The 27,500-nt window shown below is 53.5% G+C and overlaps 1 protein-coding gene across 1 annotated transcript in view; it reads left to right on the top strand.

Moving 5' to 3' along the window:
- The first annotated feature begins 9,850 nt into the window (after nucleotides 1–9,850).
- Nucleotides 9,851–27,500, top strand: part of LOC142477151 (surfeit locus protein 4-like) — a 24,681-nt gene continuing 7,031 nt past the window's right edge. Inside the window, exons 1-4 of the mRNA XM_075582199.1 lie at nucleotides 9,851–9,960; nucleotides 15,592–15,778; nucleotides 19,071–19,147; nucleotides 23,065–23,108. Of these exons, the coding sequence (XP_075438314.1) occupies nucleotides 9,913–9,960; nucleotides 15,592–15,778; nucleotides 19,071–19,147; nucleotides 23,065–23,108 (356 nt within the window). The 5' untranslated portion in view covers nucleotides 9,851–9,912. The remainder of the gene's footprint in view (nucleotides 9,961–15,591; nucleotides 15,779–19,070; nucleotides 19,148–23,064; nucleotides 23,109–27,500) is intronic.

Below are 27,500 nucleotides of genomic sequence, written 5' to 3'. Positions count from 1 at the left end.
CCATCCTCTCCAGCCGTGTCTCCCCACTGCTGGATGAAGCCTCCCCAATGATCTCCCAGGTCCTGTGGTTACAGCCTCTCTTCTCCACGTCGCTCCCACACATTCCCTCATCTCATCCTCTCCAGCCCGTGTATCCCCACTGCTGGATGAAGCCTCCCCAGTGATCTCCCAGGTCCTGCGGTTACAGCCTCTCTTCTCCAAGTCGCTCCCACAGATTCCCTCATCCCATCCTCTCCAGCCCGTGTCTCCTCTCTGCTGGATGAAGCCTCCCCAGTGATCTCCCAGGTCCTGCGGTTACAGCCTCTCTTCTCCACGTCGCTCCCACATTCCCTCATCCCATCCTCTCCAGCCCGTGTCTCCCTACTGCTGGATGAAGCCTCCCCAGTGACCCCCCAGGTCCTGCGGTTATAGCCTCTCTTCTCCACGTCGCTCCCACACATTCCCTCATCCCATCCTCTCCAGCCCGTGTCTCCCCACTGCTGGATGAAGTCTCCCCAGTGATCTCCCAGGTCCTGTGGTTACCGCCTCTCTTCTCCACGTCGCTCCCACACATTCCCTCATCCCATCCTCTCCAGCCCGTGTCTCCCCACTGCTGGATGAAGCCTCCCCAGTGATCTCCCAGGTCCTGTGGTTACAGCCTCTCTACTCCACATCGCTCCCACACATTCCCTCATCCCATCCTCTCCAGCCCGTGTCTCCCCACTGCTGGATGAAGTCTCCCCAGTGATCTCCCAGGTCCTGTGGTTACCGCCTCTCTTCTCCACATCGCTCCCACACATTCCCTCATCCCATCCTCTCCAGCCCGTGTCTCCCCACTGCTGGATGAAGCCTCCCCAGTGATCCCCCAGGTCCTGCGGTTACAGCCTCTCTTCTCCACGTCGCTCCCACACATTCCCTCATCCCATCCTCTCCAGCCCGTGTCTCCCCACTGCTGGATGCAGCCTCCCCAGTGATCTCCCAGGTCCTGCGGTTACAGCCTCTCTTCCCACGTCACTCCCACACATTCCCTCATCCCATCCTCTCCAGCCCGTGTCTCCCCACTGCTGGATGAAGCCTCCCCAGTGATCTCCTAGGCCCTGCGGTTACAGCCTCTCTTCTCCACGTCTCTCCCACACATTCCCTCATCCCATCCTCTCCAGCTCGTGTCTCCCCACTGCAGGATGAAGCCTCCCCAGTGATCTCCCAGGTCCTGCGGTTACAGCCTCTCTTCTCCACATCGCTCCCACACATTCCCTCATCCCATCCTCTCCAGCCCGTGTCTCCCCACTGCTGGATGAAGCCTCCCCAGTTATCTCCCAGCTCCTGCGGTTACAGCCTCTTCTCCACGTCGCTCCCACACATTCCCTCATCCCATCCTCTCCAGCCCATGTCTCCCCACTGCTGGATGAAGCCTCCCCAGTGATCTCCCAGGTCCTGCAGTTATAGCCTCTCTTCTCCACGTCGCTCCCACACATTCCCTCATCCCATCCTCTCCAGCCCGTGTCTAACCACTGCTGGATGAAGCCTCCCAGTGATCTCCCAGGTCCTGCGGTTACAGCCTCTCTTCTCCACGTCGCTCCCACACACTCCCTCATCCCATCCTCTCCAGCCCGTGTCTCCCCACTGCTGGATGAAGCCGCCCCAGTGATCTCCCAGGTCCTGCGGTTACAGCCTCTCTTCTCCACGTCGCTCCCACACATTCCCTCATCCCATCCTTTCCAGCCCGTGTCTCCCCACTGCTGGATGAAGCCTCCCAGTGATCCCCCATGTCCTGCGGTTACAGCCTCTCTTCTCCACATCGCTCCCACACTCCCTCATCCCATCCTCTCCAGCCCGTGTCTCCCCACTGCTGGATGAAGCCTCCCCAGTGATCTCCCAGGTCCTGCGGTTACAGCCTCTTCCTCCATGTCGCTCCCACACATTCCCTCATCCCATCCTCTCCAGCCCGTGTGTCCCCACTGCTGGGTGAAGCCTCCCCAGTGATCTCCCAGGTCCTACGGTTACAGCCTCTCTTCTCCACGTCGCTCCCACACATTCCCTCATCCCATCCTCTCCAGCCCGTGTCTCCCCGCTGCTGGATGAAGCCTCCCCAGTGATCTCCCAGGTCCTGTGGTTACAGCCTCTCTTCTCCACGTCGCTCCCACACATTCCCTCACCCCATCCTCTCCAGCCCGTGTCTCCCCACTGCTGGATGAAGTCTCCCCAGTGATCTCCCAGGTCCTGCGGTTACAGCCTCTCTTCTCCACGTCGCTCCCACACATTCCCTCACCCCATCCTATCCAGCCCGTGTCTCCCCACTGCTGGATGAAGTCTCCCCAGTGATCTCCCAGGTCCTGCAGTTACAGCCTCTCTTCTCCACGTCGCTCCCACACATTCCCTCATCCCATCCTCTCCAGCCCATGTCTCCTCTCTGCTGGATGAAGTCTCCCCAGTGATCTCCCAGGTCCTGCAGTTACAGCCTCTTCTCCACGTCGCTCCCACACATTCCCTCATCCCATCCTCTCCAGCCCGTGTCTCCCCCACTGCTGGATGAAGCCTCCCCAGTGATCTCCCAGGTCCTGCGGTTACAGCCTCTCTTCTCCACGTCGCTCCCACACATTCCCTCATCCCATCCTCTCCAGCCCGTGTCTCCCCACTGCTGGATGAAGCCTCCCCAGTGATCTCCCAGGTCCTGCGGTTACAGCCTCTCTTCTCCACATCGCTCCCACACACTCCCTCATCCCATCCTCTCCAGCCCATGTCTCCCCACTGCTGGATGAAGCCTCCCCAGTGATCTCCCAGGTCCTGCGGTTACAGCCTCTTCCTCCATGTCGCTCCCACACATTCCCTCATCCCATCCTCTCCAGCCCGTGTGTCCCCACTGCTGCAGACACATACTGCAGTCTCCCCAGTGATCCCCCAGGTCCTGCGGTTACAGCCTCTCTTCTCCACGTCGCTCACGTTCTTATCTCCTCCTCTCATCTTACTTTGGGTCGTCTTGGTCTTTTTATCTCTTCATCTCTCTTGGAATTCAGTCGAGTTCCATATTTGCCCAACGATGGTCATTTCTTCTTGTGATATGTCCGACCCACCGCCATTTTAATTTCTTCCCCCGCGTGATGATGTCACAGACTTGTGTTTGCTCTCGAACCATTTAATTCATTTTCCCGTCTCTGGGTAATACCCATCATGCATCTCTCCATACTTCTCTGGGTAATACCCAGCATGCATCACTCCATACTTCTCCGGGTAATACCCAGCATGCATCACTCCATACTTCTCCGGGTAATACCCAGCATGCATCACTCCATACTTCTCTGGGTAATACCCAGCATGCATCTCTCCATACTTCTCTGGGTAATACCCAGCATGCATCTCTCCATACTTCTCTGGGTAATACCCAGCATTCATCTCTCCATACTTCTCCGGGTAATACCCATCATGCATCTCTCCATACTTCTCCGGAAAATACCCATCATGCATTTCTCCATATTGGTCGTGCCGTGACGTGGCTACATACTAGTCATGCCGTGACGTGGCTGCATACTGGTCATTCTGTCACGTGGCTGCATACTGGTCATGCCGTGACGTGGCTGCATACTGGTCGTGCCGTGACGTGGCTGCATACTGGTCGTGCTGTGACGTGGCTGCATACTGGTCATGCCGTGACGTGGCTGCATACTGGTCATTCTGTCACGTGGCTGCATACTGGTCATGCCGTGACGTGGCTGCATACTGGTCGTGCCGTGACGTGGCTGCATACTGGTCATGCCGTGACGTGGCTGCATACTGGTCATGCCGTGACGTGGCTGCATACTGGTCATGCCGTGACGTGGCGGCATACTGGTCATGTCGTGACGTGGCTGCATACGGGTCGTGCCGTGACGTGGCTGCATACTGGTCGTGCCGTGACGTGGCTGCATACTGGTCGTGCCGTGACGTGGCTGCATACTGGTCATGCCGTGACGTGGCTGCATACTGGTCATGCCGTGACGTGGCTGCATACTGGTCATGCCGTGACGTTGCTGCATGCTGGTCATGCCGTGATGTGGCTGCATGCTGGTCATGCCGTGACGTGGCTGCATACTGGTCATGCCGTGACGTGGCTGCATACTGGTCATGCCGTGACATGGCTGCATACTGGTCATGCCGTGACGTGGCTGCATACTGGTCATGCCGTGACGTGGCTGCATACTGGTCGTGCCGTGACGTGGCTGCATACTGGTTGTGCCGTGACTTGGCTGCATACTGGTCATGCTGTGACGTGGCTGCATGCTGGTCATGCCGTGACGTGGCTGCATACTGGTCATGCCGTGACGTGGCTGCATACTGGTCGTGCCGTGACGTGGCTGCAGACTGGTCATGCCGTGACGTGGCTGCATGCTGGTCATGCCGTGACGTGGCTGCATACTGGTCGTGCCGTGACGTGGCTGCATACTGGTCATGCTGTGACTGCATACTGGTCGTGCCGTGATGGTGGCTGCATGCTGGTCATGCCGTGACGTGGCTGCATACTGGTCATGCTGTGACTGCATACTGGTCATGCCGTGACGTGGCTGCATACTGGTCATGCCGTGACGTGGCTGCATACTGGTCATGCCGTGACGTGGCTGCATGCTGGTCATGCCGTGACGTGGCTGCATGCTGGTCATGCCGTGACGTGGCTGCATACTGGTCGTGCCGTGACGTGGCTGCATACTGGTTGTGCCGTGACTTGGCTGCATACTGGTCATGCTGTGACGTGGCTGCATGCTGGTCATGCCGTGACGTGGCTGCATACTGGTCATGCCGTGACGTGGCTGCATACTGGTCGTGCCGTGACGTGGCTGCAGACTGGTCATGCCGTGACGTGGCTGCATGCTGGTCATGCCGTGACGTGGCTGCATACTGGTCGTGCCGTGACGTGGCTGCATACTGGTCATGCTGTGACTGCATACTGGTCATGCCGTGACGTGGCTGCATACTGGTCATGCTGTGACTGCATACTGGCCGTGACGTGGCTGCATACTGGCCGTGACGTGGCTGCATACTGGTCGTGCCGTGACATGACTGCATACTGGTCGTGCCGTGATGTGGCTGAATACTGGTCATGCCATGACATGGCTGCATACTGGTCATGCCGTGACGTGGCTGCATACTGGCCGTGACGTGGCTGCATACTGGTCATGCCGTGACATGGCTGCATACTGGTCATGCCGTGACGTGGCTGCATACTGGCCGTGACGTGGCTGCATACAGGTCATGCCGTGACGTGGCTGCATACTGGTCGTGACGTGGCTGCATACTGGCCGTGACGTGGCTGCATACTGGTCGTGACGTGGCTGCAGGCTTATAACGCTTTGCCAAAGGGTTTCACTAAATGATATGTAGACAAATAGATCCAAAGAGGCACCGCAGGGTCCTGCACAAAAGATGCGCTCGTCAGCACGTAGGGGAGAGAGTACTAACCACACGAGTCCTGCAGAGAATTCAGCCACTGCGGCTCTCAAACTAGGATCACATGAAAAATAATACTATTTTATTGGTCACATTACTGACAAATGTATTAAAACCAAAAAAAAAAAATATGTAACAATGTGTATATAAAATATATATATTATATTAAAAACCCTGTAGTGGAATTGCAGTGTTTAATGTATGTGGGTGTATGGTAACATACCTTACCCCCTGAGATCTGACTCCAGAAGACTGTTCATGGTCCCAAGGTTCTGCAAAGTATCCGGCCGCTCTTCCTTCTCTTACCGTGCACCCCAAAACTGGGACAGTCTGACGGAGACTCTCACAGCCGCCACCAGTCTAAGGGGCCTATGCAGAGAGCAGCGCTAGAATAAATTGGAGAGTTTAAGAAAAAGTAGCTTTAATGGAGAGTTTTATTCTCCATATGCAGAAATGGGCGAAATCCGCTATTTTTAGCATTACTGCACGTGGAGAATTGTAAATGAGGAGATGCGCGCAGCTGAAAGGGGAGAAAAAAAATTGCGCATTTTTTTTTGTTTCCTTATAGCCGGCGAGCTCCTGCTTCTTGCCAACTTTAGTTGGCGGAGAAAATTGGAGAAAATCGCGCCAAAAACAGCCGCTAGATGGTGAGCGCGCCTTTCTGAATTTGGAAATTTTTCAGACTGGCGAGATGTAGTTTCTCGCCAGCCGTGCGGCGAGATTTTCAAATAGAAAAAAAAAATGGCGCTTTTTTCCTACCTCGCCATTTTCAGCTGTTTTTTGCGCGATTTTTGCCGGAAAATGGCGAGATTGTAAATAGCGCTGCTCTCTGCATGAGGCCCTAAGTCCTTTCATAACCAAAGCTGTCTCACATTTTAATCTGGTCTGTAACTGTTATATACGCCTATAATATATATTATCTGTAACTGTTACATACGCCTATAATATATATTATCTGTAACTGTTACATACGCCTATAATATATATTATCTGTAACTGCTACATACGCCTATAATATATATTATCTGTAACTGTTACATACGCCTATAATATATATTATCTGTAACTGCTACATACGCCTATAATATATATTATCTGTAACTGCTACATACGCCTATAATATATATTATCTGTAACTGTTACATACGCCTATAATATATATTATCTGTAACTGTTACATACGCCTATAATATATATTATCTGTAACTGTTACATACGCCTATAATATATATTATCTGTAACTGTTACATACGCCTATAATATATATTATCTGTAACTGTTACATACGCCTATAATATATATTATCTGTAACTGCTACATACGCCTATAATATATATTATCTGTAACTGTTACATACGCCTATAATATATATTATCTGTAACTGTTACATACGCCTATAATATATATTATCTGTAACTGTTACATACGCCTATAATATATATTATCTGTAACTGTTACATACGCCTATAATATATATTATCTGTAACTGCTACATACGCCTATAATATATATTATCTGTAACTGTTACATACGCCTATAATATATATTATCTGTAACTGTTACATACGCCTATAATATATATTATCTGTAACTGTTACATACGCCTATAATATATATTATCTGTAACTGTTACATACGCCTATAATATATATTATCTGTAACTGTTACACACGCCTATAATATATATTATCTGTAACTGTTACACACGCCTATAATATATATTATCTGTAACTGTTACATACGCCTATAATATATATTATCTGTAACTGCTACATACGCCTATAATATATATTATCTGTAACTGTTACATACGCCTATAATATATATTATCTGTAGCTGTTACATACGCCTATAATATATATTATCTGTAACTGTTACATACGCCTATAATATATATTATCTGTAACTGCTACATACGCCTATAATATATATTATCTGTAACTGTTACATACGCCTATAATATATATTATCTGTAACTGCTACATACGCCTATAATATATATTATCTGTAACTGTTACATACGCCTATAATATATATTATCTGTAACTGTTACATACGCCTATAATATATATTATCTGTAACTGTTACATACGCCTATAATATATATTATCTGTAACTGCTACATACGCCTATAATATATATTATCTGTAACTGTTACATACGCCTATAATATATATTATCTGTAACTGCTACATACGCCTATAATATATATTATCTGTAACTGTTACATACGCCTATAATATATATTATCTGTAACTGCTACATACGCCTATAATATATATTATCTGTAACTGTTACATACGCCTATAATATATATTATCTGTAACTGTTACATACGCCTATAATATATATTATCTGTAACTGTTACATACGCCTATAATATATATTATCTGTAATTGTTACATACGCCTATAATATATATTATCTGTAACTGTTACATACGCCTATATTATATATTATCTGTAACTGTTACATACGCCTATAATATATATTATCTGTAACTGCTACATACGCCTATAATATATATTATCTGTAACTGTTATATACGCCTATAATATATATTATCTGTAACTGTGACATACGCCTATAATATATATTATCTCTTACTGTGCATGCAATGTCTTGTATATAATGTATAACCCTGCTCACTTAATGTAACTATGTATTTGTAACCATGTATTTGTTATTATAACTCTGTGACCAGGACATACATGAAAATGAGAGGTAACTTGAAATAGATTACTTCCCGGTAACACGTTATATACATAAATAAAATAAATCGTACAGCAGGGACTGCCATCTAGTGGACAAGCGTACCAACTGCGTGTGTGAGTGTGAAATACTTTTATCACCCCCTGCCCATCCTTACATCTCACCCTATGTCACTATACCCCCCTCTGCCCCTCCTTACATCTCACCCTAATATCTCACTATACCCTCCTCTGCCCCTCCTTACGTCTCACCCTAATATCTCACTATACCCCCCTCTGCCCATCCTTACATCTCACCCTATGTCACTATACCCCCCTCTGCCCCTCCTTACATCTCACCCTAATATCTCACTATACCCCCCTCTGCCCCTCCTTACATCTCAGCCCTAATATCTCACTATACCCCCCTCTGCCCCTCCTTACATCTCAGCCCTAATATCTCACTATACCCTCCTCTGCCCCTCCTTACATCTCACCCTAATATCTCACTATACCCTCCTCTGCCCCTCCTTACATCTCACCCTAATATCTCACTATACCCTCCTCTGCCCCTCCTTACATCTCACCCTAATATCTCACTATACCCTCCTCTGCCCCTCCTTACATCTCACCCTAATATCTCACTATACCCTCCTCTGCCCCACCTTACATCTCAGCCCTAATATCTCACTATACCCTCCTCTGCCCCTCCTTACATCTCACCCTATCTCACTATACCCTCCTCTGCCCCTCCTTACATCTCACCCTAATATCTCACTATACACCGCTCTGCCCCTCCTTACATCTCACCCTAATATCTCACTATACCCTCCTCTGCCCCTCCTTACATCTCACCCTAATATCTCACTATACCCTCCTCTGCCCCTCCTTACATCTCAGCCCTAATATCTCAATATACCCTCCTCTGCCCCTCCTTACATCTCACCCTAATATCTCACTATACACTCCTCTGCCCCTCCTTACATCTCACCCTAATATCTCACTATACCCTCCTCTGCCCCTCCTTACATCTCACCCTAATATCTCACTATACCCTCCTCTGCCCCTCACTATACCCCTTCTGCCCCTCCTTACATCTCACCCTAATATCTCACTATACCCTCCTCTGCCCGCTCCTTACATCTCACCCTAATATCTCACTATACCCTCCTCTACCCCTCCTTACATCTCACCCTCATATATCTCACTATACCCCCCTCTGCCCCTCCTTACACCTCACCCTAATATCTCACTATACCCTCCTCTGCCCCTCCTTACATCTCACCCTAATATCTCACTATACCCTCCCCTGCCCCTCCTTACATCTTAGCCCTAATATCTCACTATACCACGCTCTGCCCCTCCTTGCATCTCCCCCTAATATCTCACTATACCCTCCTCTGTCCCTCCTTACATCTCACCCTAATATCTCGATATACCCCTCTCTGCCACTCCTTAGTCACACCATCCTCCCTATACATACTCTCATCACACTAATTCCCGCCTTCACACCTCTGCCCTCCCACGTGGCAAATATGGGCGTTTTGCCCTAATCCAAGATGGCCGCCACGCGCGTCGCCGCCTCCTATCACGTGACACTGCTTTCCCCTTGCCCTCTTGATGCCCGGCTTCTCAGCGAAGCGGTGAGCTGTGACCGCCCGATTGGTCGGCCTCGGAAGGAGGAGGAGGGGCCCGCCCCCTCTGCTCGCTCTCAACCAATGACGGCGCTCGTTTGCTGTGAGTGACGCCCCAGCTGCTTGGCCCCGCCCTTCTTGCTAACCGTGGCAGAGCACGGGACGGACGGGCTCATTCGCTTAACGCATAGGAGATGCCGCCCGCGGATATGATGAGGGGCGCCGAGGAGCTGGCGGACCAGGTACCGGCCGCACCCGGTTTCAGTCCCCTCCCCCTTTACTAACCCGCCACGGGTAATGGGACTGGTCAACCAAACCGTTACACTCATAACCCCCCTTGTTGTGAAATGGTATGGTCCACCCTTGGTGTCACCCCTTTAGCGGCTGGTGGTAGCTCCCAAGGGTCTGTGGTTGGCAAGGAGGGATGGGAGGAACCAAGGCAGATTGAGGGGGGGAGGGGAATAGCTAATTAACCCCTCTCAGGGCTGATATTACCCCCCCTCCCAGATCACATATAACCCCACTGACAGCTAATTACCCCCCCCCAGGTCAGCTAATTACCCCCCCCAGGTCAGCTAATTACCCCCCCCAGGTCAGCTAATTACCCCCCCCAGGTCAGCTAATTACCCCACTGATGGCTAATTACCGCCTCCTAGGTCTGATATAACCCCACTGACCGCTAATTACCCCCCTCCCAGGTCAGATATAACCCCACCGACGGCGAATTACCCCACTGACAGCTTATTACCCCTCCCAGGTCTGATGTGACAGCAAATTGCCCCTTCTGTCAAAACAATTATCTCCCCCACGTGATTATCTTAAATACCCCTCCACCCCATGATTAGCCATACCCCCAATGACGGCTAATTACCCCTCTGAGCTAATTATCATATTCTCAAGAAAGATGTACCCAATGACCGCTTGAATATCCCCCCCCGAGTGACATCTAATTACCCCTTCCCGCATCAGCTATATACCCCATAGTAATAGCTAATAACAGGTTATTAGCTTCTTCCAGGTCAGATATACCCCATGTGTGGTGTTATTGCCACAATATAAATATAGAAGGTAAATACCCCTCGCACACTACATATACCCCCTGCAGAGTAAACCGTAGCAGTCTGTATATAGAGATAACGAGCAATGTGGTTACAACTATAACATGCAGAACGCGCGCGCCGACTGACACACACATGCGCGCCGACTGACACACAAGCACGCTAACTGACACACAGACACGCGCTGACTGACACACACGCGCGCTGACTGACACACGCGCGCTGACTGACACACAGACACGCGCTGACTGACACACACGCGCGCTGACTGACACACACGCGCGCTGACTGACACACACGCGCGCTGACTGACACACACGCGCGCTGACTGACACACACGCGCGCTGATTGACACATGCGCGCTGACTGACACACGCGCGCTGACTGACACACACGCGCGCCGACTGACACACACGCGCGCCGACTGACACACACGCGCGCCGACTGACACACACGCGCGCCGACTGACACACACGCGCGCCGGCTGACACACACGTGCGCCGACTGACACACACGCGCCGACTGACACACACGCGCCGACTGACACACACGCGCGCGCCGACTGACAAACACGCGCGCCGACTGACAAACACGCGCGCCGACTGACACACACATGCGCGCCGACTGACACACAAGCACGCTAACTGACACACAGACACGCGCCGACTGACACACACGAGCGCTGGCACACACACGCCGACTGACTCACACACGCCGACTGACTCACACACACGCCGACTGACTCACACACGCCGACTGACTCACACACGCACACGCGCCGACTGACTCACACACACACACGAGCCGACTGACTCACACACGCACACGCGCTGACTGACTCGCACACGCTGACTGACTCACACACACACACACGCCGACTGACTCGCATACACACGCCGACTGACTCGCACACTCACACGCTGACTGACTCGCACACTCACACGCCGACTGACTCACACGCCGACTGACTCACACACACGCCGACTGACTCGCACACACACCGACTGACTCACACACACACACGCCGACTGACTCGCACACACACACGCCGACTGACTCACACACACACACACTCACACGCCGACTGACTCGCACACTCACGCCGACTGACTCGCACACTCACACGCCGACTGACTCGCACACTCACATGCCGACTGACTCGCACACTCACACGCCGACTGACTCGCACACTCACACGCCGACTGACTCGCACACTCACACGCCGACTGACTCGCACACTCACGCCGACTGACTCGCACACTCACACGCCGACTGACTCGCACACTCACACGCCGACTGACTCGCACACTCACACGCCGACTGACTCGCACACTCACACGCCGACTGACTCGCACACACACGCCGACTGACTCGCACACACACGTTGACTGACTCGCGCACACACGCCGACTGACTCGCGCACACACGCCGACTGACTCGCGCACACACGCCGACTGACTCGCGCACACACGCCGACTGACTCGCGCACACACGCCGACTGACTCGCGCACACACGCCGACTGACTCGCGCACACATGCCGACTGACTCGCACACTCACACGCCGACTGACTCACACACGCCGACTGACTCACACACACGCCGACTGACTCACACTCACACACATGCCGACTGACTCGCACACACACACGCCGACTGACTCGCACACACACGCCGACTGACTCGCACACTCACACGCCGAGTGACTCGCACACTCACACGCTGACTGACTCGCACACTCACACGCCGACTGACTCACACGCCGACTGACTCACACACTCACACGCCGACTGACTCACACACACACGCCGACTGACTCTCACACACACACACACGCCGACTGACTCACACACACACACGCCGACTGACACACGCCGACTGACACACACACACACATGCCGACTGACACACACACACGCCGACTGACTCACACACACACGCCGACTGACTCACACACACACACACACACGCCGACTGACTCACACACACACACGCCGACTGACTCACACACACACGCCGACTGACTCACACACACGCGCCGACTGACTCACACACACGCGCCAACTGACTCACACACACGCGCCGACTGACTCACACACACGCGCCGACTGACTCACACACACACACGCCGACTGACTCACACGCCGACTGACTCACACACACACACGCCGACTGACTCACACACACGCGCCGACTGACTCACACACACGCGCCGACTGACACACACACGCGCCGACTGACTCACACACACGCGCCGACTGACTCACACACACGCGCCGACTGACTCACACACACGCGCCGACTGACTCACACACACGCGCCGACTGACTCACACACACGCGCCGACTGACTCACACACACGCGCAGACTGACTCACACACGCGCCGACTGACTCACACATACGCGCCGACTGACGCACACACACGCCGACTGACTCACGCACACACGCCGACTGACTCGCGCACACACGCCGACTGACTCGCGCACACACGCCGACTGACTCGCGCACACACGCCGACTGACTCGCGCACACACGCCGACTGACTCGCGCACACACGCCGACTGACTCGCGCACACACGCCGACTGACTCACACACACTCCGACTGACTCACACACGCCGACTGACTCACACACACACGCCGACTGACTCACACACACACGCCGACTGACTCACACACACACGCCGACTGACTCACACACACGCCGACTGACTCACACACACACGCCGACTGACACACACACACACGCCGACTGACTCGCACACTCACACGCCGACTCACACACACACACACACACACACACACACACACACACACACACACACACACACGCCGACTGACTCACACACACACGCGCAGACTGACACACACGCCGACTTACACACACACACAAGCCGACTGAGACACACACGCTGACTCACACACGCCGACTGACTCATACATGCCGACTGACTAACACACACACGCCGACTGACTCACACACATGCGCCGACTGACACACACACGCGCCGACTGACACACACACGCGCCGACTGACACGCGCGCGCCGACTGACACACGCGCGCCGACTGACAAACACGCGCGCCGACTGACAAACACGCGCGCCGACTGACTCACACACGCCGACTGACTCATACATGCTGACTGACTAACACACACACGCCGACTGACTCACACACATGCGCCGACTGACTCACACACGCGCCGACTGACACACACCCGCGCTGACTGACACACACACGCCGACTGATTCACACACGCCGACTCACACACGCCGACTGACTCACACACACGCCGACTGACTCACACACACGCCGACTGACTCGCACACACACGCCGACTGACTCGCGCACACACGCCGACTGACTCGCGCGCACACGCCGACTGACTCGCGCGCACACGCCGACTGACTCGCGCGCACACGCCGACTGACTCGCGCGCACACGCCGACTGACTCGCGCGCACACGCCGACTGACTCGCGCGCACACGCCGACTGACTCGCGCGCACACGCCGACTGACTCGCGCGCACACGCCGACTGACTCGCGCGCACACGCCGACTGACTCGCGCACACGCCGACTGACTCACACACACACACACACACACGCCGACTGACTCGCGCACACACGCCGACTGACTCGCGCACACACGCCGACTGACTCGCGCACACACGCCGACTGACTCGCGCACACACGCCGACTGACTCGCGCACGCCGACTGACTCAGACACACACACGCCGACTGACTCGCGCACACGCCGACTGACTCACACACACACACGCCGACTGACTCGCGCACACACGCCGACTGACTCGCGCACACACGCCGACTGACTCGCGCGCACACGCCGACTGACTCGCGCGCACACGCCGACTGACTCGCGCGCACACGCCGACTGACTCGCGCGCACACGCCGACTGACTCGCGCGCACACGCCGACTGACTCGCGCGCACACGCCGACTGACTCGCGCACACATGCCGACTGACTCGCGCACACACGCCGACTGACTCGCGCACACACCGACTGACTCACACACACACACACGCCGACTGACTCGCGCACACACGCCGACTGACTCGCGCACACACGCCGACTGACTCGCGCACGCCGACTGACTCACACACACGCCGACTGACTCGCGCACACGCCGACTGACTCACACACACACACGCCGACTGACTCACACACACGCCGACTGACTCGCGCACACACGCCGACTGACTCGCGCACACACGCCGAATGACTCGCGCACGCCGACTGACTCGCGCACGCCGACTGACTCGCGCACGCCGACTGACTCGCGCACGCCGACTGACTCGCGCACGCCGACTGACTCGCACACGCCGACTGACTCGCACACGCCGACTGACTCGCACACGCCGACTGACTCGCACACGCCGACTGACTCGCACACGCCGACTGACTCGCACACGCCGACTGACTCGCACACGCCGACTGACTCGCACACGCCGACTGACTCGCACACGCCGACTGACTCACACACACGGCGACTGACTTGCACACTCACACGCCGACTCACACACACACACGCACAGACTGAGACACACACGCCGACTGACTCACACACACTGACACACACGCCGACTGACTCACACATGCCGACTGACTCACACACCCGCGCTGACTGACACACACGCCGACTGACACACACACACACACACGCCGACTGACTCACACACACACACGCCGACTGACACACACACAAACACACACGGATTGAGACATCTGTATATGTCACTTTGGTCCTATGTGGGACTGACTCCCTGTCTCCACCCCGCCCCCTTCCCTTGCAGTTCCTCCGTGTCACTAAGCGTTACCTCCCGCACCTGGCGCACCTCTGCCTGATCAGCACCTTCCTGGAGGATGGCCTCCGCATGTGGCTGCAGTGGGGGGAGCAGCGGGACTACATCAACATGTCCTGGGGCTGCGGGGCCTTCCTCGCCACCATCTTCATCATCATCAACATGTGCGGCCAGCTGGGTGAGCGCTGCCGAATATCACCGTGCTACACCGTGCAGCCACCCCCGGGGCGGGATCCTGTGTATTATACAGCGCTGCCGAGTATCACCGTGCTACACCGTGCAGCCACCCCCGGGGCGGGATCCTGTGTATTATACAGCGCTGCCGAGTATCACCGTTATACAACGTGCAGCCACCTCCGGGGCGGGATCCTGTGTATTATACAGCGCTGCCGAGTATCACCGTGCTACACCGTGCAGCCGCCCCCGGGGCGGGATCCTGTGTATTATACAGCGCTGCCGAGTATCACCGTTATACAACGTGCAGCCGCCCCCGGGGCGGGATCCTGTGTATTATACAGCGCTGCCGAGTATCACCGTGCTACACCGTGCAGCCGCCCCCGGGGCGGGATCCTGAGTAATACCTGTGTATTATACAGCGCTACGGAGTATCACCGTGCTACACCGTGCAGCCGCCCCCGGGGCGGGATCCTGTGTATTATACAGCACTACCGAGTATCACCGTTATACAACGTGCAGCCACCCCCGGGGCGGGATCCTGTGTATTATACAGCGCTGCCGAGTATCACCGTTATACAACGTGCAGCCACCTCTGGGATCCTGAGTAATATCTGTGTATTATACAGCGCCTTTCTATTACAGTTATACACGGTGCAGCCACCTCTGGGGCGGGATCCTGAGTAATACCTGTGTATTATACAGCGCCTTTCTATTACAGTTACACACGGTGCAGCCACCTCTGGGGCGGGATCCTGAGTAATACCTGTGTATTATACAGCGCCTTTCTATTACAGTTACACACGGTGCAGCCACCTCTGGGGCGGGATCCTGAGTAATATCTGTGTATTATACAGCGCCTTTCTATTACAGTTATACACGGTGCAGCCACCTCTGTGACGGGATCCTGAGTAATATCTGTGTATTATACAGCGCCTTTCTATTACAGTTACACACGGTGCAGCCACCTCTGGGGCGGGATCCTGAGTAATATCTGTGTATTATACAGCGCCTTTCTATTACAGTTATACACGGTGCAGCCACCTCTGGGGCGGGATCCTGAGTAATATCTGTGTATTATACAGCGCCTTTCTATTACAGTTATACACGGTGCAGCCACCTCTGGGGCGGGATCCTGAGTAATATCTGTGTATTATACAGCGCCTTTCTATTACAGTGATACACGGTGCAGCCACCTCTGGGGCGGGATCCTGAGTAATATCTGTGTATTATACAGCGCCTTTCTATTACAGTTATACACGGTGCAGCCACCTCTGGGGCGGGAACCTGAGTAATATCTGTGTATTATACAGCGCCTTTCTATTACAGTTACACACGGTGCAGCCACCTCTGGGGCGGGAATCTGAGTAATATCTGTGTATTATACAGCGCCTTTCTATTACAGTTACACACGGTGCAGCCACCTCTGGGGCGGGATCCTGAGTAATACCTGTGTATTATACAGCGCCTTTCTATTACAGTTATACACGGTGCAGCCACCTCTGGGGCGGGATCCTGAGTAATATCTGTGTATTATACAGCGCACCTTTCTATTACAGTTATACACGGTGCAGCCACCTCTGGGGCGGGATCCTGAGTAATATCTGTGTATTATACAGCGCCTTTCTATTACAGTTATACACGGTGCAGCCACCTCTGGGGCGGGAACCTGAGTAATATCTGTGTATTATACAGCGCCTTTCTATTACAGTTACACACGGTGCAGCCACCTCTGGGGCGGGAATCTGAGTAATATCTGTGTATTATACAGCGCCTTTCTATTACAGTTACACACGGTGCAGCCACCTCTGGGGCGGGATCCTGAGTAATATCTGTGTATTATACAGCGCCTTTCTATTACAGTTATACACGGTGCAGCCACCTCTGGGGCGGGAACCTGAGTAATATCTGTGTATTATACAGCGCCTTTCTATTACAGTTACACACGGTGCAGCCACCTCTGGGGCGGGAATCTGAGTAATATCTGTGTATTATACAGCGCCTTTCTATTACAGTTATACACGGTGCAGCCACCTCTGGGGCGGGATCCTGAGTAATACCTGTGTATTATACAGCGCCTTTCTATTACAGTTATACACGGTGCAGCCACCTCTGGGGCGGGATCCTGAGTAATATCTGTGTATTATACAGCGCACCTTTCTATTACAGTTATACACGGTGCAGCCACCTCTGGGGCGGGATCCTGAGTAATATCTGTGTATTATACAGCGCCTTTCTATTACAGTTATACACGGTGCAGCCACCTCTGGGGCGGGAACCTGAGTAATATCTGTGTATTATACAGCGCCTTTCTATTACAGTTACACACGGTGCAGCCACCTCTGGGGCGGGAATCTGAGTAATATCTGTGTATTATACAGCGCCTTTCTATTACAGTTACACACGGTGCAGCCACCTCTGGGGCGGGATCCTGAGTAATATCTGTGTATTATACAGCGCCTTTCTATTACAGTTATACACGGTGCAGCCACCTCTGGGGCGGGAACCTGAGTAATATCTGTGTATTATACAGCGCCTTTCTATTACAGTTACACACGGTGCAGCCACCTCTGGGGCGGGAATCTGAGTAATATCTGTGTATTATACAGCGCCTTTCTATTACAGTTATACACGGTGCAGCCACCTCTGGGGCGGGATCCTGAGTAATATCTGTGTATTATACAGCGCCTTTCTATTACAGTTACACAAGGTGCAGCCACCTCTGGGGCGGGATCCTGAGTAATATCTGTGTATTATACAGAGCCTTTCTATTACAGTTATACACGGTGCAGCCACCTCTGGGGCGGGATCCTGGGTAATATCTGTGTATTATACAGCGCCTTTCTATTACAGTTACACACGGTGCAGCCACCTCTGGGGCGGGATCCTGAGTAATATCTGTGTATTATACTGCGCCTTTCTATTACAGTTATACACGGTGCAGCCACCTCTGGGGCGGGATCCTGAGTAATATCTGTGTATTATACAGCGCCTTTCTATTACAGTTATACATGGTGCAGCCACCTCTGGGGCGGGATCCTGAGTAATATCTGTGTATTATACAGCGCCTTTCTATTACAGTTTTACACGGTGCAGCCACCTCTGGGGCGGGATCCTGAGTAATACCTGTGTATTATACAGCGCCTTTCTATTACAGTTTTACACGGTGCAGCCACCTCTGGGGCGGGATCCTGAGTAATACCTGTGTATTATACAGCGCCTTTCTATTACAGTTACACACGGTGCAGCCACCTCTGGGGCGGGATCCTGAGTAATGTCCGTCTCTCTCCCCTCAGCTGGCTGCGTTCTGGTCTTAACGAGAAAGTTTGTTCCGTACGCTTGTTTTGGTCTCTTTGGGATCATCGCTATGCAGGTGAGGACGTCTGACACACGGGGTTCCTATAAGTATAATAGGGTCAGTGACACCTCCCTGTGATGGGATAAGAGGGCGTCTCACACACGGGGTTCCTATAAGTATAATAGGGTCAGTGACACCTCCCTGTGATGAGATAAGAGGGCGTCTCACAAACGGGGTTCCTATAAGTATAATAGGGTCAGTGACACCTCCCTGTGATGGGGTAAGAGGACGTCTCACACACGGGGTTCCTATCAGTATAATAGGGTCAGTGTCACCTCCCTGTGATGGGATAAGAGGGCGTCTGACACACGGGGTTCCTATAAGTTTAATAGGGTCAGTGACACCTCCCTGTGAGGGGATAAGAGGGCGTCTGACACACGGGGTTCCTATAAGTTTAATAGGGTCAGTGACACCTCCCTGTGATGGGATAAGAGGGCGTCTCACACACGGGGTTCCTATAAGTATAATAGGGTCAGTGACACCTCCCTGTGAAGGGATAAGAGGGCGTCTCACAAACGGGGTTCCTATAAGTATAATAGGGTCAGTGACACCTCCCTGTGATGGGGTAAGAGGACGTCTCACACACGGGGTTCCTATCAGTATAATAGGGTCAGAGTCACCTCCCTGTGATGGGATAAGAGGGAGTCTCACACACGGGGTTCCTATAAGTATAATAGGGTCAGTGACACCTCCCTGTGATGGGATAAGAGGGCGTCTCACACACGGGGTTCCTATAAGTATAATAGGGTCAGTGACACCTCCCTGTGATGGGATAAGAGGGCGTCTCACACACGGGGTTCCTATCAGTATAATAGGGTCAGTGACACCTCCCTGTGATGGGATAAGAGGACGTCTGACACACGGGGTTCCTATAAATTTAATAGGGACAGTGACACCTCCCTGTGATGGGATAAGAGGATTTCTCACACACGGGGTTCCTATAAGTATAATAGGGTCAGCGACACCTCCCTGTGATGGGATAAGAGGGCGTCTCACACACGGGGTTCCTATAAGTATAATAGGGTCAGCGACACCTCCCTGTGAGGGGATAAGAGGGCGTCTCACACACGGGGTTCCTATAAGTATAATAGGGTCAGTGACACCTCCCTGTGATGGGATAAGAGGGCGTCTCACACACGGGGTTCCTATAAGTTTAATAGGGTCAGTGACACCTCCCTGTGATGGGATAAGAGGGCGTCTCCCACACGGGGTTCCTATAAGTTTAATAGGGTCAGTGACACCTCCCTGTGATGGGATAAGAGGGCGTCTCACACACGGGGTTCCTATAAGTTTAATAGGGTCAGTGACACCTCCCTGTGATGGGATAAGAGGGCGTCTCACACATAGGGTTCCTATAAGTTTAATAGGGTCAGTGACACCTCCCTGTGATGGGATAAGAGGGCGTCTCACACACGGGGTTCCTATAAGTATAATAGGGTCAGTGACACCTCCCTGTGATGGGATAAGAGGGCGTCTCACACACGGGGTTCCTATAAGTTTAATAGGGTCAGTGACACCTCCCTGTGATGGGATAAGAGGGCGTCTCACACATAGGGTTCCTATAAGTTTAATAGGGTCAGTGACACCTCCCTGTGATGGGATAAGAGGGCGTCTCACACACGGGGTTCCTATAAGTATAATAGGGTCAGTGACACCTCCCTGTGATGGGATAAGAGGGCGTCTCACACACGGGGTTCCTATAAATATAATAGGGTCAGTGACACCTCCCTGTGATGGGATAAGAGGACGTCTCACACACGGGGTTCCTATAAGTTTAATAGGGTCAGTGACACCTCCCTGTGATGGGATAAGAGGGCGTCTCACACATAGGGTTCCTATAAGTTTAATAGGGTCAGTGACACCTCCCTGTGATGGGATAAGAGGGCGTCTCACACACGGGGTTCCTATAAGTATAATAGGGTCAGTGACACCTCCCTGTGATGGGATAAGAGGGCGTCTCACACACTGGGTTCCTATAAGTATAATAGGGTCAGTGACACCTCCCTGTGATGGGATAAGAGGGCGTCTCACACACGGGGTTCCTATAAGTATAATAGGGTCAGCGACACCTCCCTGTGATGGGATAAGAGGGCGTCTCACACACGGGGTTCCTATAAGTATAATAGGGTCAGTGACACCTCCCTGTGATGGGATAAGAGGGCGTCTCACACACGGGGTTCCTATAAGTATAATAGGGTCAGCGACACCTCCCTGTGATGGGATAAGAGGGCGTCTCACACATGGGGTTCCTATAAGTATAATAGGGTCAGTGACACCTCCCTGTGATGGGATAAGAGGGTGTCTCACACACGTGGTTCCTATAAGTATAATAGGGTCAGCGACACCTCCCTGTGAGGGGATAAGAGGGCGTCTCACACACGGGGTTCCTATAAGTATAATAGGGTCAGTGACACCTCCCTGTGATGGGATAAGAGGATTTCTCACACACGGGGTTCCTATAAGTATAATAGGGTCAGCGACACCTCCCTGTGATGGGATAAGAGGGCGTCTCACACACGGGGTTCCTATAAGTATAATAGGGTCAGCGACACCTCCCTGTGAGGGGATAAGAGGGCGTCTCACACACGGGGTTCCTATAAGTATAATAGGGTCAGTGACACCTCCCTGTGATGGGATAAGAGGGCGTCTCACACACGGGGTTCCTATAAGTTTAATAGGGTCAGTGACACCTCCCTGTGATGGGATAAGAGGGCGTCTCCCACACGGGGTTCCTATAAGTTTAATAGGGTCAGTGACACCTCCCTGTGATGGGATAAGAGGGCGTCTCACACACGGGGTTCCTATAAGTTTAATAGGGTCAGTGACACCTCCCTGTGATGGGATAAGAGGGCGTCTCACACATAGGGTTCCTATAAGTTTAATAGGGTCAGTGACACCTCCCTGTGATGGGATAAGAGGGCGTCTCACACACGGGGTTCCTATAAGTATAATAGGGTCAGTGACACCTCCCTGTGATGGGATAAGAGGGCGTCTCACACACGGGGTTCCTATAAGTTTAATAGGGTCAGTGACACCTCCCTGTGATGGGATAAGAGGGCGTCTCACACATAGGGTTCCTATAAGTTTAATAGGGTCAGTGACACCTCCCTGTGATGGGATAAGAGGGCGTCTCACACACGGGGTTCCTATAAGTATAATAGGGTCAGTGACACCTCCCTGTGATGGGATAAGAGGGCGTCTCACACACGGGGTTCCTATAAATATAATAGGGTCAGTGACACCTCCCTGTGATGGGATAAGAGGACGTCTCACACACGGGGTTCCTATAAGTTTAATAGGGTCAGTGACACCTCCCTGTGATGGGATAAGAGGGCGTCTCACACATAGGGTTCCTATAAGTTTAATAGGGTCAGTGACACCTCCCTGTGATGGGATAAGAGGGCGTCTCACACACGGGGTTCCTATAAGTATAATAGGGTCAGTGACACCTCCCTGTGATGGGATAAGAGGGCGTCTCACACACTGGGTTCCTATAAGTATAATAGGGTCAGTGACACCTCCCTGTGATGGGATAAGAGGGCGTCTCACACACGGGGTTCCTATAAGTATAATAGGGTCAGCGACACCTCCCTGTGATGGGATAAGAGGGCGTCTCACACACGGGGTTCCTATAAGTATAATAGGGTCAGTGACACCTCCCTGTGATGGGATAAGAGGGCGTCTCACACACGGGGTTCCTATAAGTATAATAGGGTCAGCGACACCTCCCTGTGATGGGATAAGAGGGCGTCTCACACATGGGGTTCCTATAAGTATAATAGGGTCAGTGACACCTCCCTGTGATGGGATAAGAGGGTGTCTCACACACGTGGTTCCTATAAGTATAATAGGGTCAGTGACACCTCCCTGTGATGGGATAAGAGGGCGTCTCACACACGGGCTTCCTATAAGTATCTGTTTGTATCTTTCAGACTGTTATATACAGCATCCTGTGGGACATCAAATTCCTCATGAGGTGAGTGACTGTGTGAGTGCGCGCTCACACACCTCCCCTTCTCTCCTTTCCCAGGAACCTGGCTCTGGGTGTGTGTGTGTGTGCGCTCACACTCACACCTCCCCTTCTCTCTTTGGAACTTGGCTTTGGGTGTGTTTGAGTGTGCGCTCACACTCCCCTTCTCTTCTTGCCCTGGAACCTGGCTCTGTGTGTATGCGTTCACACTCACACCTCCCCTTCTCTCCTTTCCCAGGAACCTGGCTCTGGGTGTGTGTGTGTGTGTTCACACTCACACCTCCCTTTCTCTCTTTCCCCAGGAACCTGCCTCTGGGTGTGTGTGTGCGCTCACACTCACACCTCCCCTTCTCTCCTTTCCCAGGAACCTGGCTCTGGGTGTGTGTGTGCGCTCACACTCACACCTCTCCTTCTCTCCTTTCCCAGGAACCTGGCTCTGAGTGTGTGTGTGTGTGTGTGTGCGTTCACACTCACACTTCTCTCTTTCCCCAGGAACCTGGCTCTGGGTGTGTGTGTGTGCGCTCACACTCACACCTCCCCTTCTCTCTTTCCCCAGGAACCTGGCTCTGGGTGTGTGTGTGCGCGCTCACACTCACACCTCCCCTTCTCTCCTTTCCCAGGAACCTGGCTCTGGGTGTGTGTGCGCTCACACTCACACCTCCCCTTCTCTCCTTTCCCAGGAACCTGGCTCTGGGTGTGTGTGTGTGTGTGTGTGTGTGTGTGACTGTGCACTCACACTCACACCTCCCCTTCTTTCCTTTCCCAGGAACCTGGCTCTGGGTGTGTGTGTGCGCTCACACTCACACCTCCCCTTCTCTCCTTTCCCAGGAACCTGGCTCTGGGTGTGTGTGTGTGTGTGTGTGTGTGTGCGTTCACACTCACACTTCTCTCTTTCCCCAGGAACCTGGCTCTGGGTGTGTGTGTGTGTGCGCTCACACTCACACCTCCCCTTCTCTCTTTCCCCAGGAACCTGGCTCTGGGTGTGTGTGTGCGCGCTCACACTCACACCTCCCCTTCTCTCCTTTCCCAGGAACCTGGCTCTGGGTGTGTGTGCGCTCACACTCACACCTCCCCTTCTCTCATTTCCCAGGAACCTGGCTCTGGGTGTGTGTGTGTGTGTGTGTGTGTGTGACTGTGCACTCACACTCACACCTCCCCTTCTCTCCTTTCCCAGGAACCTGGCTCTGGGTGTGTGTGTGTGCTCACACTCACACCTCCCCTTCTCTCTTTCCCCAGGAACCTGGCTCTGGGTGTGTGTGTGTGTGTGCTCTCACACTCACACCTCCCCTTCTCTCCTTTCCCAGGAACCTTGCTCTGGGTGTGTGTGTGCGCTCACACTCACACCTCCCCTTCTCTCCTTTCCCAGGAACCTGGCTCTGGGTGTGTGTGTGAGACTGTGCACTCACACTCACGCCTCCCCTTCTCTCCTTTCCCAGTAACCTGGCTCTGGGTGTGTGTGTGTGCGTTCACACTCACACCTCCCCTTCTCTCTTTCTCCAGGATCCTGGCTCTGGGTGTATGCGTTCACACTCACACCTCCCCTTCTTTCCTTTCCCAGGAACCTGGCTCTGGGTGTGTGTGTGCGCTCACACTCACACCTCCCCTTCTCTCCTTTCCCAGGAACCTGGCTCTGGGTGTGTGCGCTCACACTCACACCTCCCCTTCTCTCCTTTCCCAGGAACCTGGCTCTGGGTGTGTGTGCGCTCACACTCACACCTCCCCTTCTCTCCTTTCCCAGGAACCTGGCTCTGGGTGTGTGTGTGTGCGCTCACACTCCCCTTCTCTCCTTTCCCAGGAACCTGGCTCTGGGTGTGTGTGTGTGTGTGTGCGCTCACACTCACACCTCCCCTTCTCTCTTTCCCCAGGAACTTGGCTCTGGGTGTGTGTGAGTGTGCGCTCACACTCACAACTCCCCTTCTCTCTTTCCCCAGGAACCTGGCTCTAGGTGTGTGTGTGCGCGCTCACACTCACACCTCCCCTTCTCTCCTTTCCCAGGAACCTGGCTCTGTGTGTGTGTGTGTGCGCTCACACTCACACCTCCCCTTCTCTCCTTTCCCAGGAACCTGGCTCTGGGTGTGTGTGTGTGTGCGCTCACACTCACACCTCCCCTTCTCTCTTTCCCCAGGAACTTGGTTCTGGGTGTGTGTGAGTGTGCGCTCACACTCACAACTCCCTTCTCTCTTTCCCCAGGAACTTGGCTCTAGGTGTGTGTGTGCGCGCTCACACTCACACCTCCCCTTCTCTCCTTTCCCAGGAACCTGGCTCTGTGTGTGTGTGTGCGCTCACACTCACACCTCCCCTTCTCTCCTTTCCCAGGAACCTGGCTCTGTGTGTGTGTGACTGTGCACTCACACTCATACCTCCCCTTCCCCAAGAACCTGGCTCTGGGTGTGTGACTGTATGAGTGTGCGCTCACACCTCCCCTTCTCTCCTTTTCCAGGAACCTGTGTGTTTGCGTGCGCTCACACCTCTGCTTCTCTCTTTCCCCAGGAACTGGCTCTGTGTGTGTGTGTGTGTGACTGTGAGTGTGTGCTCACACTCCCCTTCTCTCCTTCCCCAAGAACCTGACTGTGTGTGTGTGTGTGTGTGTGTGTGTGTGTGTGTGTGTGTGTGTCCGCTCACACCTCCACTTCTCTCCTTTTCCAGGAACCTATCTCTGTGTGTGTGCGTGCGCCCGTTCACACTCACACCCCCACTTCTCTCCTTTCCCAGGAACCTAGCTCTGTGTGTGTGTGACACTATAAGTGCGAGCTCACACTCACTTTCTCTCCTTCCTCAGGAACCTGGCTCTGGGTGTGTGTGTGTGTGTGTGTGAGACACTGTGAATGCACGCTCACACTCCCTTTCTCTCCTTCCCCAGGAACCTGACTCTGGGTGTGTGTGTGACACTGTGGGTGCGCGCTCACACTCCCTTTCTCTCCTTCCCCAGGAACCTGGCTCTGGGTGTGTGTTCGTGTGACACTGTGAGTGTGCGCTCACACTCCCTTTCTCTCCTTCCCCAGGAACCTGGCTCTGGGTGTGTGTGTGTGACACTGTCAGTGCGCGCTCACACTCCCTTTCTCTCCTTCCCCAGGAACCTGGCTCTGGGGGTGTATGTGTGTGTGACACTGTGAGTGCGCGCTCACACTCCCTTTCTCTCCTTCCCCAGGAACCTGGCTCTGTGTGTGTGTGTGTGTGTGTGTGTGTGTGACACTGCGAGTGCGCGCTCACACTCCCTTTCTCTCCTTCCCCAGGAATCTGGCTCTGGGGGTGTATGTGTGTGTGACACTGTGAGTGCGCGCTCACACTCCCTTTCTCTCCTTCCCCAGGAACCTGGCTCTGGGGGTGTGTGTGTGTGACACTGCGAGTGCGCGCTCACACTCCCTTTCTCTTCTTCCCCAGGAATCTGGCTCTGGGGGTGTATGTGTGTGTGAGACTGTGAGTGCGCGCTCACACTCCCTTTCTCTCCTTCCCCAGGAACCTGGCTCTGGGGGGGGGGGGGTGTGACACTGTGAGTGCGTGCTCACACTCCCTTTCTCTCCTTCCCCAGGAACCTGGCTCTGGGTGGGTGTGTGTGTGTGTGACACTGTGAGTGCACGCTCACACTCCCTTTCTCTCCTTCCCCAGGAACCTGGCTCTGGGGGTGTGTGTGTGACACTGTGAGTGTGCGCTCACACTCCCTTTCTCTCCTTCCCCAGGAACCTGGCTCTGGGGGGTGTGTGTGACACTGTGAGTGCGCGCACACACTCCCTTTCTCTCCTTCCCCAGGAACCTGGCTCTGGGGGTGTATGTGTGTGTGACACTGTGAGTGCGCGCTCACACTCCCTTTCTCTCCTTCCCCAGGAACCTGGCTCTGGGTGTGTGTGCGTGTGACACTGTGAGTGCACGCTCACACTCCCTTTCTCTCCTTCCCCAGTAACCTGGCTCTGGGTGTGTATGTGTGTGTGACACTGTGAGTCCGCGCTCACACTCCCTTTCTCTCCTTCCCCAGGAACCTGGCTCTGTGTGTGTGTGTGTGTGTGTGTGTGTGTGTGTGTGTGTGTGTGTGACACTGCGAGTGCGCGCTCACACTCCCTTTCTCTCCTTCCCCAGGAATCTGGCTCTGGGGGTGTATGTGTGTGTGACACTGTGAGTGTGCGCTCACACTCCCTTTCTCTCCTTCCCCAGGAACCTGGCTCTGGGGGGGGGGGTGTGTGTGACACTTTGAGTGCGCGCTCACACTCCCTTTCTCTCCTTCCCCAGGAACCTGGCTCTGGGTGGGTGTGTGTGTGTGTGTGTGTGACACCGTGAGTGCGCGCTCACACTCCCTTTCTCTCCTTCCCCAGGAACCTGGCTCTGGGGGTGTGTGTGTGACACTGTGAGTGCGCTCTCACACTCCCTTTCTCTCCTTCCCCAGGAACCTGGCTCTGGGGGGTGTGT

The sequence above is a fragment of the Ascaphus truei genome, unplaced genomic scaffold (genome assembly GCF_040206685.1).
Source record: "Ascaphus truei isolate aAscTru1 unplaced genomic scaffold, aAscTru1.hap1 HAP1_SCAFFOLD_2017, whole genome shotgun sequence".
Taxonomy (NCBI): Eukaryota; Metazoa; Chordata; class Amphibia; order Anura; family Ascaphidae; genus Ascaphus; species Ascaphus truei.
The sequence above is the reverse complement of the archived record's forward strand: the minus strand, read 5'-3'. Positions and strand labels throughout refer to the sequence as shown.